Source organism: Oncorhynchus mykiss, chromosome 9 (assembly GCF_013265735.2).
Source record: "Oncorhynchus mykiss isolate Arlee chromosome 9, USDA_OmykA_1.1, whole genome shotgun sequence".
Lineage (NCBI taxonomy): Eukaryota > Metazoa > Chordata > Actinopteri > Salmoniformes > Salmonidae > Oncorhynchus > Oncorhynchus mykiss.
Window position 1 is genome coordinate 40,298,245 of NC_048573.1, and position 15,900 is coordinate 40,314,144.

The 15,900-nt window shown below is 44.5% G+C and overlaps 1 protein-coding gene across 1 annotated transcript in view; it reads left to right on the top strand.

Moving 5' to 3' along the window:
• The window catches only part of LOC110531171 (voltage-dependent L-type calcium channel subunit alpha-1D), a 105,666-nt gene that overhangs the window by 75,055 nt on the left and 14,711 nt on the right, over positions 1 to 15,900 (top strand). Inside the window, exons 13-30 of the mRNA XM_036987977.1 lie at positions 152 to 377; positions 2,021 to 2,228; positions 2,537 to 2,657; positions 2,968 to 3,082; positions 3,198 to 3,255; positions 3,482 to 3,542; positions 3,637 to 3,781; positions 5,930 to 6,059; positions 6,798 to 6,857; positions 8,108 to 8,214; positions 8,291 to 8,378; positions 8,585 to 8,692; positions 10,429 to 10,481; positions 10,639 to 10,785; positions 10,925 to 11,126; positions 11,246 to 11,404; positions 14,247 to 14,357; positions 14,589 to 14,672. Coding sequence (XP_036843872.1) covers positions 152 to 377; positions 2,021 to 2,228; positions 2,537 to 2,657; positions 2,968 to 3,082; positions 3,198 to 3,255; positions 3,482 to 3,542; positions 3,637 to 3,781; positions 5,930 to 6,059; positions 6,798 to 6,857; positions 8,108 to 8,214; positions 8,291 to 8,378; positions 8,585 to 8,692; positions 10,429 to 10,481; positions 10,639 to 10,785; positions 10,925 to 11,126; positions 11,246 to 11,404; positions 14,247 to 14,357; positions 14,589 to 14,672 — 2,183 coding nt within the window. The remainder of the gene's footprint in view (positions 1 to 151; positions 378 to 2,020; positions 2,229 to 2,536; positions 2,658 to 2,967; positions 3,083 to 3,197; positions 3,256 to 3,481; positions 3,543 to 3,636; positions 3,782 to 5,929; positions 6,060 to 6,797; positions 6,858 to 8,107; positions 8,215 to 8,290; positions 8,379 to 8,584; positions 8,693 to 10,428; positions 10,482 to 10,638; positions 10,786 to 10,924; positions 11,127 to 11,245; positions 11,405 to 14,246; positions 14,358 to 14,588; positions 14,673 to 15,900) is intronic.

Here is a 15,900-nt window from a genome sequence, read left to right on the forward strand (position 1 = left end):
TTGCCAATAAAATGTTTGTGTTTTTACAACCAGATACTGTATATCTGCAGCATATTGTAACCCTTCCTACCAGATCCCCCATAGCAATGATCTTTGTAACTGGAACGTGTTGTACTGCAATGTCTACATGCTGATGTCCGCTGCTCTCCAGATGTGGCCAACAAGGTTCTGCTGGCTTTGTTCACGTGTGAGATGCTGGTGAAGATGTACAGTCTGGGCCTGCAGGCCTACTTCGTGTCCCTGTTCAACCGCTTCGACTGCTTCGTGGTGTGCGGCGGCATCGTGGAGACCATCCTGGTGGAGCTGGCCGTCATGTCTCCTCTGGGCATCTCTGTGTTCCGTTGTGTCCGCCTGCTACGCATCTTCAAGGTCACACGGTGAGACTGGGAGAGGCTGGACATAGACTAATGTTGTGAAGGTGTTTTATGGGTAAAATGTTTGCCTCTGTGATACTTTCACCTCGTATCTTGTTCTTTACTCACTGGTTTGATTTGTCATATACTGTTGGAAGAATGTATATCGGTGTCTAGGTTTGTGTGTGCATGTGTGTGTTTGTGTGTTGCGCATTCATCTTAACCTCTCTAGGGTACGTGGGACGATAGCGTCCCACCTCGTCAACAGCCAGTGAAACTGCAGGGCGCCAAATTCAAAACAACAGAAATCCCATAATTAAAATTCCTCAAACATACAAATATTTTACACCATTTTAAAGATACACTTGTTGTAAATCCAGCCACAGTGTCTGATTTCAAAAAGGCTTTACGACGAAAGCAAACCAAACAATTATGTTATGTGAGTGCCTATTCACAGAATAACACAGCCATTTTTCCAGCCAAAGAGAGGATTCACAAAAATTAGAAATATAGATTAAAGTAATCACTAACCTTTGATGATCTTCATCAGATGACACTCATAGGACTTCATGTTACACAATACATGTATGTTTTGTTCGGTAAAGTTCATATTTATATCTGAGTTTACATTGGCTCGTTGTGGTCAGAAATGCATTGTCTCAAACAAACATCCGGTGAAAGTGCAGAGAGCCACATAAAATGACAGAAATACTCATCATAAACATTGATAAACATGGAAATATAGATAAACTTCTCCTTAATGCAACCGCTGTGTCAGATTTTAAAAATGCTTTACGGTGAAGCACACTTTGCGATTATGTTAGCTAGCCACAGAAACGCATACAGCCATTTTCCAGCCAAGGAGTGTCACAAAAGTCAGAAATAGCATTAAAATTAATCACATACCTTTGATGATCTTCATCTGGTGGCACTCCCAGGTCTCCATGTTAGACAATAAATGTTCGCTTTGTTCGATAATGTCCCTCTTTATGAGCAAAAACCTCCTTTTTGTTCGCACGTTTTGTCCAGTAATCCGAATGCAGAAGGCACTAATTCCAGGACGAAAAGTTTTTTAAAAAGTACAATAAAAGTTAGTAGAAACATGCCAAACAATGTTTAAAATCAATCCTCCGGTTGTTTTTGCCATAAATAATCAATAATATTTCAACTGGACAAAATCTTCGTCAATAGGAAAGGAGAAACAAGATCAGGGCGCATGGCTGATGAATGGAAATTTCCACTGGTCACTGATTGAAAGTGCTATATCTCCCTAATTTTTCAGAGTAAAAGCCTGAAACAATGCCTAAAGACTGGTCACATGTAGAGGAAGGTACAGAGCTCATGAACTGGGTCCTAAGTCTTTGTATGGTGGATAGGCTTTCAATGGAAAAACACCCTTTCAAAATAATAGTACATCCTGGTTGGAGTTTCCTCAGTTCTTCGCCTGCCATATCAGTTCTGTTATACTCACAGACATTATTTTTTAACAGTTTTGGAAACTTTAGAGTGTTTTCTATCCACATCTACTAATTATATGCATATCCTATATTCTGGGACTGAGTAGCGGACAGTTTAATTTGGGCATGCTTTTCATCCAAACTTCCGAATGCTGCCCCCTACCCTAGTGAAGTTATAACCCTCTCTCGCTCTCTCTCTATGCCCTTTAGCCACTGGGCATCTCTCAGTAACCTGGTGGCGTCGCTGCTCAACTCCATGAAGTCCATCGCTTCCCTGCTGCTTCTGCTCTTCCTCTTCATCATCATCTTCTCCCTGTTGGGCATGCAGCTCTTCGGAGGCAAGTTCAACTTCGACGAGACGATAACCAAGAGGAGCACCTTCGACAACTTCCCCCAGGCACTACTCACAGTGTTTCAGGTAGGCCGCCTTTACCCGCCTCTCTCACAGTGATTATTGACCTATTGACGTTGTGATGACGTTGCGATGACGTTGCGATGCTGTTGCGATGACGTTGCGATGCTGTTGCGATGACGTTGCAATAACGTTGTGACGACGTTGAGATAATGTTGTGATATGACGTTGTGATAACATTGTGATGACTTGTAAATAATAACACTGTAGTAATGTCGGGATGACGTTGTGATGACTTGTAATAATAACATTGTAATAAGGTTGTGATGGGATGACATTGTGACGACATTGCGTTACCCTGTTGTGCGACTCAGATCCTGACAGGCGAGGATTGGAACGCTGTGATGTATGACGGCATCATGGCGTACGGTGGACCCTTCTCATCGGGCATGGTCGTCAGCATCTACTTCATCATACTCTTCGTCTGCGGAAACTGTATCCTGTTTCTAACACATGGATTCCACTGCCTGTAGCTGTCTAGAGTTTAGATCAAGGTTATCCGCTGGTTCTAGAGAGCCACAGTATGTGCAGGCGTTTGTTTCGCCCCAGCACTAACTCACCTGACTCAGCTAGTCATGAGTTACTCTTCATGAGTACATGGTTTGTTGACTCAATTACGCTAGTCCTGAGCTGGAACAAAACCCTGCACACATTGCACAGGACCAGGAGTGAAGAACAGTGCATTACATTGAAACGTTAGGTGAACGTTGTAGCTCTGTTGCCCTTAAGTCCTGTGTGTAATCAGACATCCTGCTGAACGTCTTCTTGGCCATCGCCGTTGACAACCTGGCAGACGCAGAGAGCCTGAACACAGCCCAGAAGGAGGAAGAGGAGGAGAAGGAGAGGAAGAAGAGTTCCAGGTATTGCCTATACTGTCTGACTGATAGGAGATAGTGATGTGGTTTTGTTTTTCCTCCGTACCTGACATTTGATTTGACATGGAGCTTGTCTTCTGTTTGGGGTCATTTTCTCCAGAAGTGACACAGACAAGACCGAGGATCTGAAACCTGAAGGCCAGGATGAGGAGATCAAGGTAATCACGGGCTGACTTCTACTTTCAGAGATTAGAAAGTCAGAGGAGAGCAATCCATAACCACACAGAGGCACCATTAGATAACAAATTGAGCTGGTAATCCTTGGATATTTATTCACGTCTGCATTTTTAGCAACTTAGAATGGTAGGGTGAGGTTAAACCATGTGTCATTCATAACAGTACTGATACGGTTCTGACATGTCATTTGTGTCTGCGTGGGTGTAGCTTCCATTGGAGGAGGAAGTGGAAGAGGAGAAGGAGCCGTATCCCACTCCAGATACTCCAGGTAAACTCTTCTGGTCTGAGGTCAGTGTCCTAGCTTTGGTGCTGTAGCTTCTGTGCCCTGACACTGCTTTGTCTTCGATCCTGGGTATCCCCAGTTGGTGACGATGACGACGACGACGATGAGCTCCCGGAGGTTCCGATTGGGCCACGTCCTCAGAGGCTGTCGGACCACAGCGTCAAGGAGAAGACTCCGCCCATCCCTGAGGGCAGCGCTTTCTTCATCTTCAGCAACACTAACCTGTGAGTAGGCCTCAGTTCAAAACATGGGATATTATGCAAACACACGCACACTGACTTTTTTGCATACCGTCCCAACAGATCCATAGATGATGCTATCTCAATTGCTCTCCACACTGCCCTTACCCACCTAGATAAGAATAATACCTATGTGAGAATGCTGTTCATAGACTACAGCTCAGCATTCAACACCCTTCGTCCCCTCAAGCACGTCACCAAGCTTTAGTACTGTGGGTCTGAACAGCTCCCTCTGCAACTGGATCCTGGACTTCCTTACGGGCCGACCCCAGGTGGTGAGGGTAGGCTACATCACCTCCTCCACGCTGACTTTCAACACAGGGGCCCCACAGGGGTGTGTGCTTATGTAACGGATGTGAAACAGCTAGCTTAGTTAGCGGTGCGCGCTAAATAGCGTTTCAATCGGTGACGTCACTTGCTCTGAGACCTTGAAGTAGTAGTTCCCCTTGCTCTGCAAGGGCCGCGGCTTTTGTGGAGCGATGGCTAACGAGGCTTCGTGGGTGACTGTTGTTGATGTGTGCAGAGGGTCCCTGGTTCGCGCCCGGGTATGGGCAAGGGGACGGTCTAAAGTTATACTGTTACACTCAGTCCTCTCCTGTACGCCTTGTTCACTCACGACTGCATGGCCAGGCATGACTCTAACCCAATCATCAAGTTTACTGACGACACGACGGTGGTAGGACAGATGACCGTTGATGATGTGTCAGCCTACAGGGAGGAAGTCAGTGACCTGGCAGTGTGGTGCCAGAGCAACAACTTCTCCCTCAATGTCAGTAAGACCAAGGAGCTGATCGTGGACTACAGGAAACAGGGGCGTGAGCACGCCCCCATCCACATCGACAGGGCTGCAGTAGAGCAGGTTGAGAGCTTCAAGTTCCTCTCTGTCCAAATCAATAAAGACTTAAAATGGTCCAAACACATGTGCACAGTTGTGAAGAAGGCGCATCAACGCCTCTTCTCCCTCAGGAGATTAGAAAGAGTTTGGCATTGGCCCTCAAATCCTCAAAGTTCTACAGCTGCACCATTGAGAGCATTTTGACTGGCTGCATCCCTGCCTGGTATGGCAATAGCACTGCCCTCGATCACATGGCGCTACAGAGGGTGGAGTGGACAGCCCAGTGCATCATTTGGGCCGAGCTCCCTACCATCCAGGACATTTATATCGGGCGGTGTGGTGGAAAGGCCCGGAAAATCGTTAAAGACTCCAACCACCCAAGCCATAGACTATTCTCTCTGCTTCCGCACGACAAGCCGTACCGGTGCGTCAAGTCTGGCACCAACAGGCTCTTGAACGGCTTCTATCAATACGATTGATAAATAGCTAACAAAATAGCTACACGGACTATCTGAGTTAAACTTGTATATTTATTGACCTAGTTTTGTTTTTACGCAGACTCACATTGCCCTACACACTCACTCACATACACTCACTCCATCTGCTCAATCACACATAATATGCACATACATTTATATTCATACCTTGTATATTTATTGACCTAGTTTTGTCTTTACGCACACTCTACACACCCACCCACACACCCACTCACATACAAGCTGCTTCTACTCTGTTTATCTTCTATCCTGTTGCCTAGTCCCCTTACCCCTATACATATCTACCTCCATCACTCCAGTATCCCTGCACATTGTAAATATGGTATTGAACTGAGCCTGTATATAGTATGGTATTGAACTGACCCTGTATATAGTATGGTATTGAACTGACCCTGTATATAGTATGGTATTGAACTGACCCTGTATATAGTATGGTATTGAACTGAGCCTGTAAAGAGTATGGTACTGAACTGACCCTGTATATTTTATGGTATTGAACTGACCCTGTATATAGTATGGTATTGTATGGTATTGAACTGAGCCTGTAAAGAGTATGGTATTGAACTGACCCTGTATATAGTATGGTATTGAACTGACCCTGTATATAGTATAGTAATGAACTGACCCTGTATATAGTATGGTATTGAACTGACACACACACACACACACACACACACACACACACACACACACACACACACACACACACACACACACACACACACACACACACATAAACACACATATACACACACACACACACACTCAGAAATAATGTAATTTCATGGCTTTCTTTCTCAGAGTCCGGGTGGCCTGCCACAAGCTGACCAACCACCACATCTTCACCAACCTCATCCTGGTCTTCATCATGCTGAGCTCTGTGTCTCTGGCTGCTGAGGACCCCATACGCAACTTCTCCGCACGCAACATTGTATGTAGGCTGCAGCAGCAGCCTTTTCTCTGACATTCAAAATAACATTTAAAGCTGCAATATGTAACTTTTTGGGCGACCCGACCAAATGTACATATAAATGTGAGATATAGATCCGCCATTCTCATTGAAAGCAAGCATAAGAAGAGGTAGATCTGTTCTATGTGCGCTATTTCAATGCTTCCTGTTCTTAACTTGCGCTTTTGCATCGTTTACTTCCGGGTTTTGTACACCAGCTTCAAACAGCTGTAAAAAACAATATTTTTGGTAATTGAAAATATATTTCTTAGTGGTTTAGATTAGGCAAACTATTCGAACCAACCAGGAAATGGCGGGGCCAATTCTGCATATTGCACCTTTAATAGCACCAAGATGATGTCTACTTCCATGAGTAATTTTACAGTAATTTTACAGTAATGACATTAAGATCATGTTTAATGGTAATATGGAATATCCATGTTAAAAACAAAACTTGAACTAAAAACTCAAACCTGTACTTTTGTTAACAATTTAGGACGGTTGATGCATTCTGAAGTTGTTGATGTCATGTGGTGATGCCTTGGCCTCCTGTTAAACTTTCACATTGCCTTTTGCAGATACTTGGTTATTTTGACTATGCTTTCACGGCAATCTTTACTGTTGAGATCCTGTTGAAGGTAAATGCTTTCCCCCTGTGTGTGTGTGTGCTGTGCTCTACTGCTTGTGTGGTAACACTCCAACCTTCTCGTTGCTTTCCAGATCCTAGGCTATGCAGATTATGTCTTCACTAGTATGTTTACCTTTGAGATCCTGTTGAAGGTAACCTGGTTTCTATGACAACCATAGCCTTGCTGCACTCCCCTGTCTACTGTACGTCGCCTGCTTGTACTTTGTCTGTCAGCAACCATCACGGCACCTCTTTTTAATCACAAACGGACCTGAAGCTCAATAGAAAACATCAGTTGTTATTCGATGAGTTGTTATTATTTTAATTTGGAGCCGAAAGAGGGGGCAATATATATTTGTGTACATTTTTCGAGAGTAGCGTGATCCACTGCATTCTTATTGGGTCCAGTTTAAACTGCACCCTGTAAAGATGAGGGTTCATGGTAGGTCACCTCTTTGTGAATCTCCACCATAGAGATTCCTACCCTGGTTGCCAGATCTGTTTCTCCTTTAGCCAACAAGTTCTGAGTTTGGCCTGAACTAAAGCATAAACAGATCTGGCATCCGCATCCTATTGGTATGATGTTGCCATCCCATCCCCCGCGAGTACTTCCACAGAATGTGCATGAAACCACGACACACATGAATGACTCTGAAGCAATTTGACTACTCTTTTGAATGTAACCTTACCCCCCCACCCCTCCCCAGTTTGAGCGATCTTTGCAGTTTGAGCGATCTTTGTTAAAATCTTTATAGGAAATGAATAGCAATATCTCTGAAATAATGTGTCCAATGTCAGAACAGTTCTCATTTGTCTATGTTTTAAATGTCGTTGCCTGTGTGTGTGTGTGTGTGTGTGTGTGTGTGTGTGTGTGTGTGTGTGTGTGTGTGTGTGTGTGTGTGTGTGTGTGTGTGTGTGTGTGTGTGTGTGTGTGTGTGTGTAAGAGAGAGAATATGTGCAGGTGTCGACGATTGTCTGATATGCAATTAAATGTGTACTTTGTTGTGTCTGAGTTTCTGTAGAAACCCATTTGTCTGGCATTGATTATCACATCGAGAAGCATGCGTAGGCGTTTCAGTAAGAGTGGAACTAGATCTGTGTGTAGGTGGACGTGTTTCACTATACTTGTTTGGACCAGAAGTCCCCACAAGAGTGTCCCCACAAGGAAAAAGGCTATTTCTAGGGGATTTAGGGTTAATGTTAAAATTAGTGGGAGGATTAGGATTAGGGTTAATGGGAATCAATTGTTTGTCCCCACAAGGTTTGACAAACAAGACGGTGTGTGTTTGTCTGCCCACGTCTATGTCATCTACAGTTATGGCTAAAGCTGTTGTGTCTAGTAAGGGGACAGCCCAGTGTATAAGTTCAGGATATCTGATGCCAGTATCTCTGTGCTCTCCAGATGACAGCGTTTGGGGCTTTCCTCCATAAAGGAGCCTTCTGCAGGAACTACTTCAACCTGCTGGACCTACTGGTGGTGGGAGTCTCTCTGGTGTCCTTCGGCATTCAGTACGTAACCAATTTATCCATCCAACAATCAAGCAACCAACCAATGTGGCCATAACTGTCTCTGTTTGGTGTTTAGGTCATCCGCCATCTCTGTGGTGAAGATCCTGCGTGTGCTGAGGGTGCTGCGGCCCCTGAGGGCCATCAACAGAGCCAAGGGCCTCAAGGTGAGACAGGGGTCCAGTTGGCCACAGTGGAACAACTGTTTAACAACGCATCCAGAGAAAAACAGTTCTAACTAGCACACTTCCACAAAGGAACCGGCCGCTGAAATCTCCTGCAAATCATCATGCTAAGGGTAGAGGGTTCAATGAGGTTAATTCGTCCCTTAATTCTCTCTCGTCTCCTCTGTTTTTGACCCCTGACCCTGCAGCATGTGGTCCAGTGTGTATTTGTGGCCATCAGGACCATTGGTAATATCATGATCGTCACCACGCTGCTACAGTTCATGTTCGCCTGCATAGGAGTGCAGCTCTTCAAGGTACCTACCTCCATTGCAGTATGACGGAATGAGTGTTGTGTGTGCAATTTATTATACAGTTGAAGTTGGAAGTTTACATACACCTTAGCCAAATACATTTAAACTCAGTTTTTCACAATTCCTGGCATTTAATCCTAGTAAAAATTACCTGTCTTAGGTCAGTTAGGATCACCACTTTATTTAAAGAATGTGAAATGTCAGAGAGAATGATTTATTTCAGCTTTTATTTATTTCGTCACATTCCCAGTGGGTCAGAAGTTTACATTCACTCAATTAGTATTTGATAGCATTGCCTTTAAATTGTTTAACTTGGGTCAAACGTTTCGGGTAGCCTTCCACAAGCTTCCCACAATAAGTTGGGTGAATTTTGGCCCATTCCTCCTGACAGAGCTGGTGTAACTGAGTCAGGTTTGTAGGCCTCCTTGCTCGCACACGCTTTTTCAGTTCTGCCCACAAATGTTCTATAGGATTGAGGTCAGGGCTTTGTGAAGGCCACTCCAATATCTTGACTTTGTTGTCCTTAAGCCATTGTGCCACAACTTTGGAAGTATGCTTGGGGTCATTGTCCATTTGGAAGACCCATTTGCGACCAAGCTTTAACTTCCTGACTGATGTCTTGAGATGTTGCTTCAATATATCCACATAATTATCCTACCTCATGATGCCATCTATTTTCTGTAGTGCACCAGTCCCTCCTGCAGCAAAGCACCCCCACAACAAGATGCTGCCACCCCCGTGCTCCACGATTGGGATGTGTTCCTCGGCTTGCAAGCCTCGCCTTTCTCCTCCAAACAACAATAGTCATTATGGCCAAACAGTTCTATTTTTGTTTCATCAGACCAGAGGACATTTCTCCAAAAAGTATGATCTTTGTCCCCATGTGCAGTTGCAAACCGTAGTCTGGCTTTTTTATGGCGGTTTTGGAGCAGTGGCTTCTTCCTTGCTGAGTGGTCTTTCAGGTTATGTCGATATAGGACTTGTTTTACTGTGGATATAGATACTTTTGTACCTGTTTCCTCCAGCATCTTCACAAGGTCCTTTGCTGTTGTTCTGGGATTGATTTGCACTTTTCACACCAAAGTACGTTCATCTCTAGGAGACAGAACGTGTCTCCTTCCTGAGTGGTATGACGGCTGCGTGGTCCCATGGTGTTTATACTTGCGTACTATTGATTGTACAGCTGAATGTGGTACCTTCAGGCGTTTTGAAATTGCTCCCAAGGATGAACCAGACTTGTGGAGGTCTACAATTTTTTTTTTATTTACATCTTGGCTAATTTCTTTTCCCATGATGTCAAGCAAAGAGGCACTGAATTTGAAGGTAGGCCTTGAAATACATCCACAGGTACATCTCCAATTGACTCGAATGATGTCAATTAGCCTATCAGAAGCTTCGAAAGCCATGACATCATTTTCAGGAATTTTCCAAGCTGTTTAAAGGCACAGTCAACTTAGTGTATGTCAATTTCTGACCCACTGGAATTATGATACAGTGAATTATAAGTGAAATAATCTGTCCGTAAACAATTGTTGGAAAAATGACTTGTGTCATGTACAAAGTAGATGTCCTAACCGACTCGCCAAAATTATAGTTTGTTAACAAGAAATTTGTGGAGTGGTTGAAAAACACTTAGGTTGGAGTCAATAAAACTTGTATGAAAACTTCCGACTTCAACTGTATGTGTGTGGTAGTGTGTGATAGAATAGCAGCTGTTGATGTTCTGTTCTCTCGCTCAGGGCAAGTTCTATCGCTGCACAGACGAGGCCAAGTCCAGCCCAGAGGAATGCAAGTGAGTTGGATTGCGCTCCATTTTCCCCTCCTTGCGCTATGCTGGATACAATTGTAAGCTTACAGTTGTGCGTGTGCATATGTCTGTATGCTAATGTGTCACACAGATATGTCAATCTGTGTGTAAAAGTGTAACTTCTTCTTCTCTCCTCGCGTAGAGGCACATACATTCTGTATAAGGATGGCGACACAGTGTTGCCTGCGGTCAGGGAGAGGATCTGGTACAACAGTGACTTCAACTTTGACAACGTCCTCATGGCTATGATGGCTCTGTTCACCGTCTCTACATTTGAAGGCTGGCCTGCGTAAGAGCCTCTCACAGATACGCACACGCACACACACGCAGCGAAAGCGTACGTGAACATACACACTCCTACGTATGTCCAGACGTTCATTTTGACGACACGTCTCACTGATTAGTGTGCGTTTGTTTCTGTGGCTCAGTCTGCTGTACAAGGCCATCGACTCCAACAGAGAGAATATGGGTCCCATCTACAACTACCGCGTGGAGATCTCCATCTTCTTCATCATCTACATCATCATCATCGCCTTCTTCATGATGAACATCTTTGTCGGTTTCGTCATCGTCACCTTCCAGGAGCAGGGAGAGAAAGAGTACAAGAACTGTGAGCTGGACAAAAACCAGGTAAGAGCCGTGTGTGTGTGTGTGTGTGTGTGTGTGTGTGTGTGTGTGTGTGTGTGTGTGTGTGTGTGTGTGTGTGTATGTGAAAGAGATTAACTCTGTGTTCTCTCTACCCTATCTAGCGTCAGTGTGTAGAGTATGCTCTGAAGGCTCGTCCACTGCGGAGGTACATCCCTAAGAACCCCTACCAGTATAAGTTCTGGTATGTGGTTAACTCCACTGGCTTTGAGTACGTCATGTTCGTTCTCATCATCCTCAACACACTGTGTTTGGCGATCCAGGTGAGTCCCTACTGCCAGCCCTCTATAGCCCTAAATAGGCCTCTATGGCCCTCTATGGCCCTCTATAGCCCTATATAGCCCTCTATAGCCCTAAATAGGCCTCTATGGCCCTCTATAGCTCTATATAGCCCTCTATAGCTCTATATAGCCCTCTATAGCTCTATGTAGCCCTCTATAGCCCTTTATAGCCCTCTATGGCCCTATATGGCCCTCTATAGCCCTATATTGCCCTCTATGGCCCTCTATATGCCTCAATAGCCCTCTATAGCTCTAAATAGCCCTATATAGTCCTCTATAGCTCTAAATAGCCTTCTATAGCCCTCTATATGCCTATATAGCCCTCTATAGCTCTAAACAGCCCTATAAAGCCCTATATAGCTCTAAATAGCCCTCTATAGCTCTAAATAGCCCTATGTAGCCCTCTATATGCCTATATAGCCCTCTATAGCGCTAAACAGCCCTATAAAGCCCCCTATAGCTCTAAATAGCCCTATATAGCTCTAAATAGCCCTCTGTAGCCCCCTGTATGCCTATATAGCCCTATATAGCTCTAAATAGCCCTATATAGCCCTTTATAGCTCTAAATAGCCCTCTGTAGCCCTCTATATGCTTACAGTGCCTTGCGAAAGTATTCGGCCCCCTTGAACTTTTGAACCTTTTGCCACATTTCAGGCTTCAAACATAAAGATATAAAACTATATTTTTTTGTGAAGAATCAACAACAAGTGGGACACAATCATGAAGTGGAACGACATTTATTGGATATTTCAAACTTTTTTAACAAATCAAAAACTGAAAAATTGGGCGTGCAAAATTATTCAGCCCCTTTACTTTCAGTGCAGCAAACTCTCTCCAGAAGTTCAGTGAGGATCTCTGAATGATCCAATGTTGACTTAAATGACTAATGATGATAAATACAATCCACCTGTGTGTAATCAAGTCTCCGTATAAATGCACCTGCACTGTGATAGTCTCAGAGGTCCGTTAAAAGCGCAGAGAGCATCATGAAGAACAAGGAACACACCAGGCAGGTCCGAGATACTGTTGTGAAGAAGTTTAAAGCCGGATTTGGATACAAAAATATTTCCTAAGCTTTAAACATCCCAAGGAGCACTGTGCAAGCGATAATATTGAAATGGAAGGAGTATCAGACCACTGCAAATCTACCAAGACCTGGCCGTCCCTCTAAACTTTCAGCTCATACAAGGAGAAGACTGATCAGAGATGCAGCCAAGAGGCCCATGATCACTCTGGATGAACTGCAGAGATCTACAGCTGAGGTGGGAGACTCTGTCCATAGGACAACAATCAGTCGTATATTGCACAAATCTGGCCTTTATGGAAGAGTGGCAAGAAGAAAGCCATTTCTTAAAGATATCCATAAAAAGTGTTGTTTAAAGTTTGCCACAAGCCACCTGGGAGACACACCAAACATGTGGAAGAAGGTGCTCTGGTCAGATGAAACCAAAATTGAACTTTTTGGCAACAATGCAAAACGTTATGTTTGGCGTAAAAGCAACACAGCTGAACACACCATCCCCACTGTCAAACATGGTGGTGGCAGCATCATGGTTTGGGCCTGCTTTTCTTCAGCAGGGACAGGGAAGATGGTTAAAATTGATGGGTAGATGGATGGAGCCAAATACAGGACCATTCTGGAAGAAAACCTGATGGAGTCTGCAAAAGACCTGAGACTGGGACGGAGATTTGTCTTCCAACAAGACAATGATCCAAAACATAAAGCAAAATCTACAATGGAATGGTTCAAAAATAAACATATCCAGGTGTTAGAATGGCCAAGTCAAAGTCCAGACCTGAATCCAATCGAGAATCTGTGGAAAGAACTGAAAACTGCTGTTCACAAATGCTCTCCATCCAACCTCACTGAGCTCGAGCTGTTTTGCAAGGAGGAATGGGAAACAATTTCAGTCTCTCGATGTGCAAAACTGATAGAGACATACCCCAAGCGACTTACAGCTGTAATCGCAGCAAAAGGTGGCGCTACAAAGTATTAACTTAAGGGGGCTGAATAATTTTGCACGCCCAATTTTTCTGTTTTTGATTTGTTAAAAAAGTTTGAAATATCCAATAAATGTCGTTCCACTTCATGATTGTGTCCCACTTGTTGTTGATTCTTCACAAAAAAATACAGTTTTTTATCTTTATGTTTGAAGTCTGAAATGTGGCAAAAGGTCGCAAAGTTCAAGGGGGCCGAATACTTTCGCAAGGCACTGTATATAGCCCTCTATAGCCCTATATAGCCCCCATAGCCCTCTATAGCCCTATATAGCCCCCATAGCCTTCTATAGCCCTCTCTCTGTTCTCTCTCTGTGTCTGAGTCTATTTCTCTGTCCCTCTGTGTCTCTCTGTGCCTGGGTCTATTTCTCTGTCCCAATATGTGTCTCTGTGTCTGAGTCTATTTCTCTGTCCCTCTGTGTCTCTGTGTCGGGGTCTATTTCTCTGTCCCTCTGTGTCTCTCTGTGTCTCTATGTCGGGGTCTATTTCTCTGTCCCTCTATGTCTCTCTGTGTTCTGTGTACAGTGGGGCAAAAAAGTATTTAGTCAGCCACCAATTGTGCAAGTTCTCCCACTTAAAAAGATGAGAGAAGCCTGTAATTTTCATCATAGGTACACTTCAACTATGACAGACAAAATTAGAAAAAAAAATCCAGAAAATCACATTGTAGGATTTTTAATGAATTTATTTGCAAATTATGGTGGAAAATAGGGTATTGTATATATATGTCTGTACCTCAGTCCCATCTCATCATCCTTCTTTCTGCCCCTTTCTATCTCATCCTCCGACCCCCTCTCTCTCTCTCCCTCTCTCTCCATTTCCTCAGCACTATGGCCAGTCCCACCTGTTCAACTACGCCATGGACGTCCTCAACATGGTCTTCACTGGCGTCTTCACCGTGGAGATGATCCTCAAACTGATTGCCTTCAGACCCAGGGTGAGTCAGCCAGTCAGGCCTGCCTCTCAGCTTGCATCATAGACCAGTTAACTCACCCCTCTCACTCCTCTCATCCCCCTGTCTTTCTGTCAAGCATTTCCCTCTGTAGTATTGACCTTAACACCCCCCTTCCCCCGCTCACCCTTTCCCTCTCTACTTCTTACCCTCCACTGACCCTCCTACCCCTCTCCCTACCTCCCCCTGCGGTGCGCTCTGTACCCTGGCCTGTAGGGGTATTTTGGAGACGCCTGGAACGTCTTCGATGCCCTGGTGGTGATCGGCAGCGTAGTCGACATCATTCTCAGTCAGGTAGATGTGAGTATTGTAATAGACCTGCCCTCCTCTCTGCCTCCTCTCTTCCTTCCTTCCTTCCTTCCTTGCCTCCCTCACCTTTTTCTAGACTCACTCCTAAAGCCAGTCTGTTGGCTCCTTGGCCTAGTGTTGAACTTCTTTCAGGGCTGGTCACCCATAGGTCTTGATCAGGGTTCCCTAACTGGCGTCACGGCCCGCGGATGGTTTTATTTGCCCCCCCCCCCCCATGTTCTCTGAGCAAAAAAAACTACATTTATTTTTTAAATTTTTTTTGGCATCTTCATTTTTGGACTTCAAAATATAATAAAACCACCAGGAAATCAACTCCAAGTGATTGGTTTGAAATGATTGTGTTTTAGTCAAATATTATATCGGTTTGGGCTTCTTGCAGTCAATTTGCAGTCTACAAATGATTTGTAAATGTTTCGGGCCCCCCAACCGTCCGCTCAAGAAAAAAACCGCCCCCGCCGCTGAATTTTAGGAGATGATCCCTGGTCAGGACTGGTGTTGGGTCTAGGTCTATGGTGGCCAGTTACTCAGCACAGTGTCGGCACTGTGTCAGTGAGAAACGTGTAATATCTTATAGAGGGTTGTAGAGGGTTCATAACAGATCACAGTCAGAAGAACTTCATTCGCTGTTTCATATGTATCAGTTGGGCTACTTAGAGGCATGCGCGACAGAAGCCTGCTGAGGGGAGGGCGGGCTCACAACAATGGCTGGAATGGAGTTTACGGAATGGTATCAAACGCATGTGTTTGATGTGTTTCGATACCATTCTATTCATTCCATTCCCGCCATTACTACGAGCCCGCCCTCCCCGGTTAAGGTGCCTCCGGCCGCTTTGTATTCTCACAGACAAGTGCCACTCAGATGCTTTTTCTACTTGTTGCCCGTATTCTTTCATGTCTTAACTCATTTGTATTTTCACATATCTCTATCCTTCTTGTTCTCTCTTTCTGCTTCTGTCTCTCTCTCTCTCTCTCTGTCCTCTTCTCTTTTTGTCCGTGGACTGGCGCTTACAGCACTATTTCGCCGATGCATGGAACACGTTTGATGCCTTAATTGTTGTCGGTAGCGTCGTTGACATTGCAATCACTGAGATCAATGTAAGTAGCCATCTTCACGCCACTTGTCCCGCAGCACTATTGGAGGGAATGCCTTGCAACAACGTCAGGGTTGCATTCGAGATCTCAAAATTGTTTCACGTCCCAGACATGTTCATTGACTATC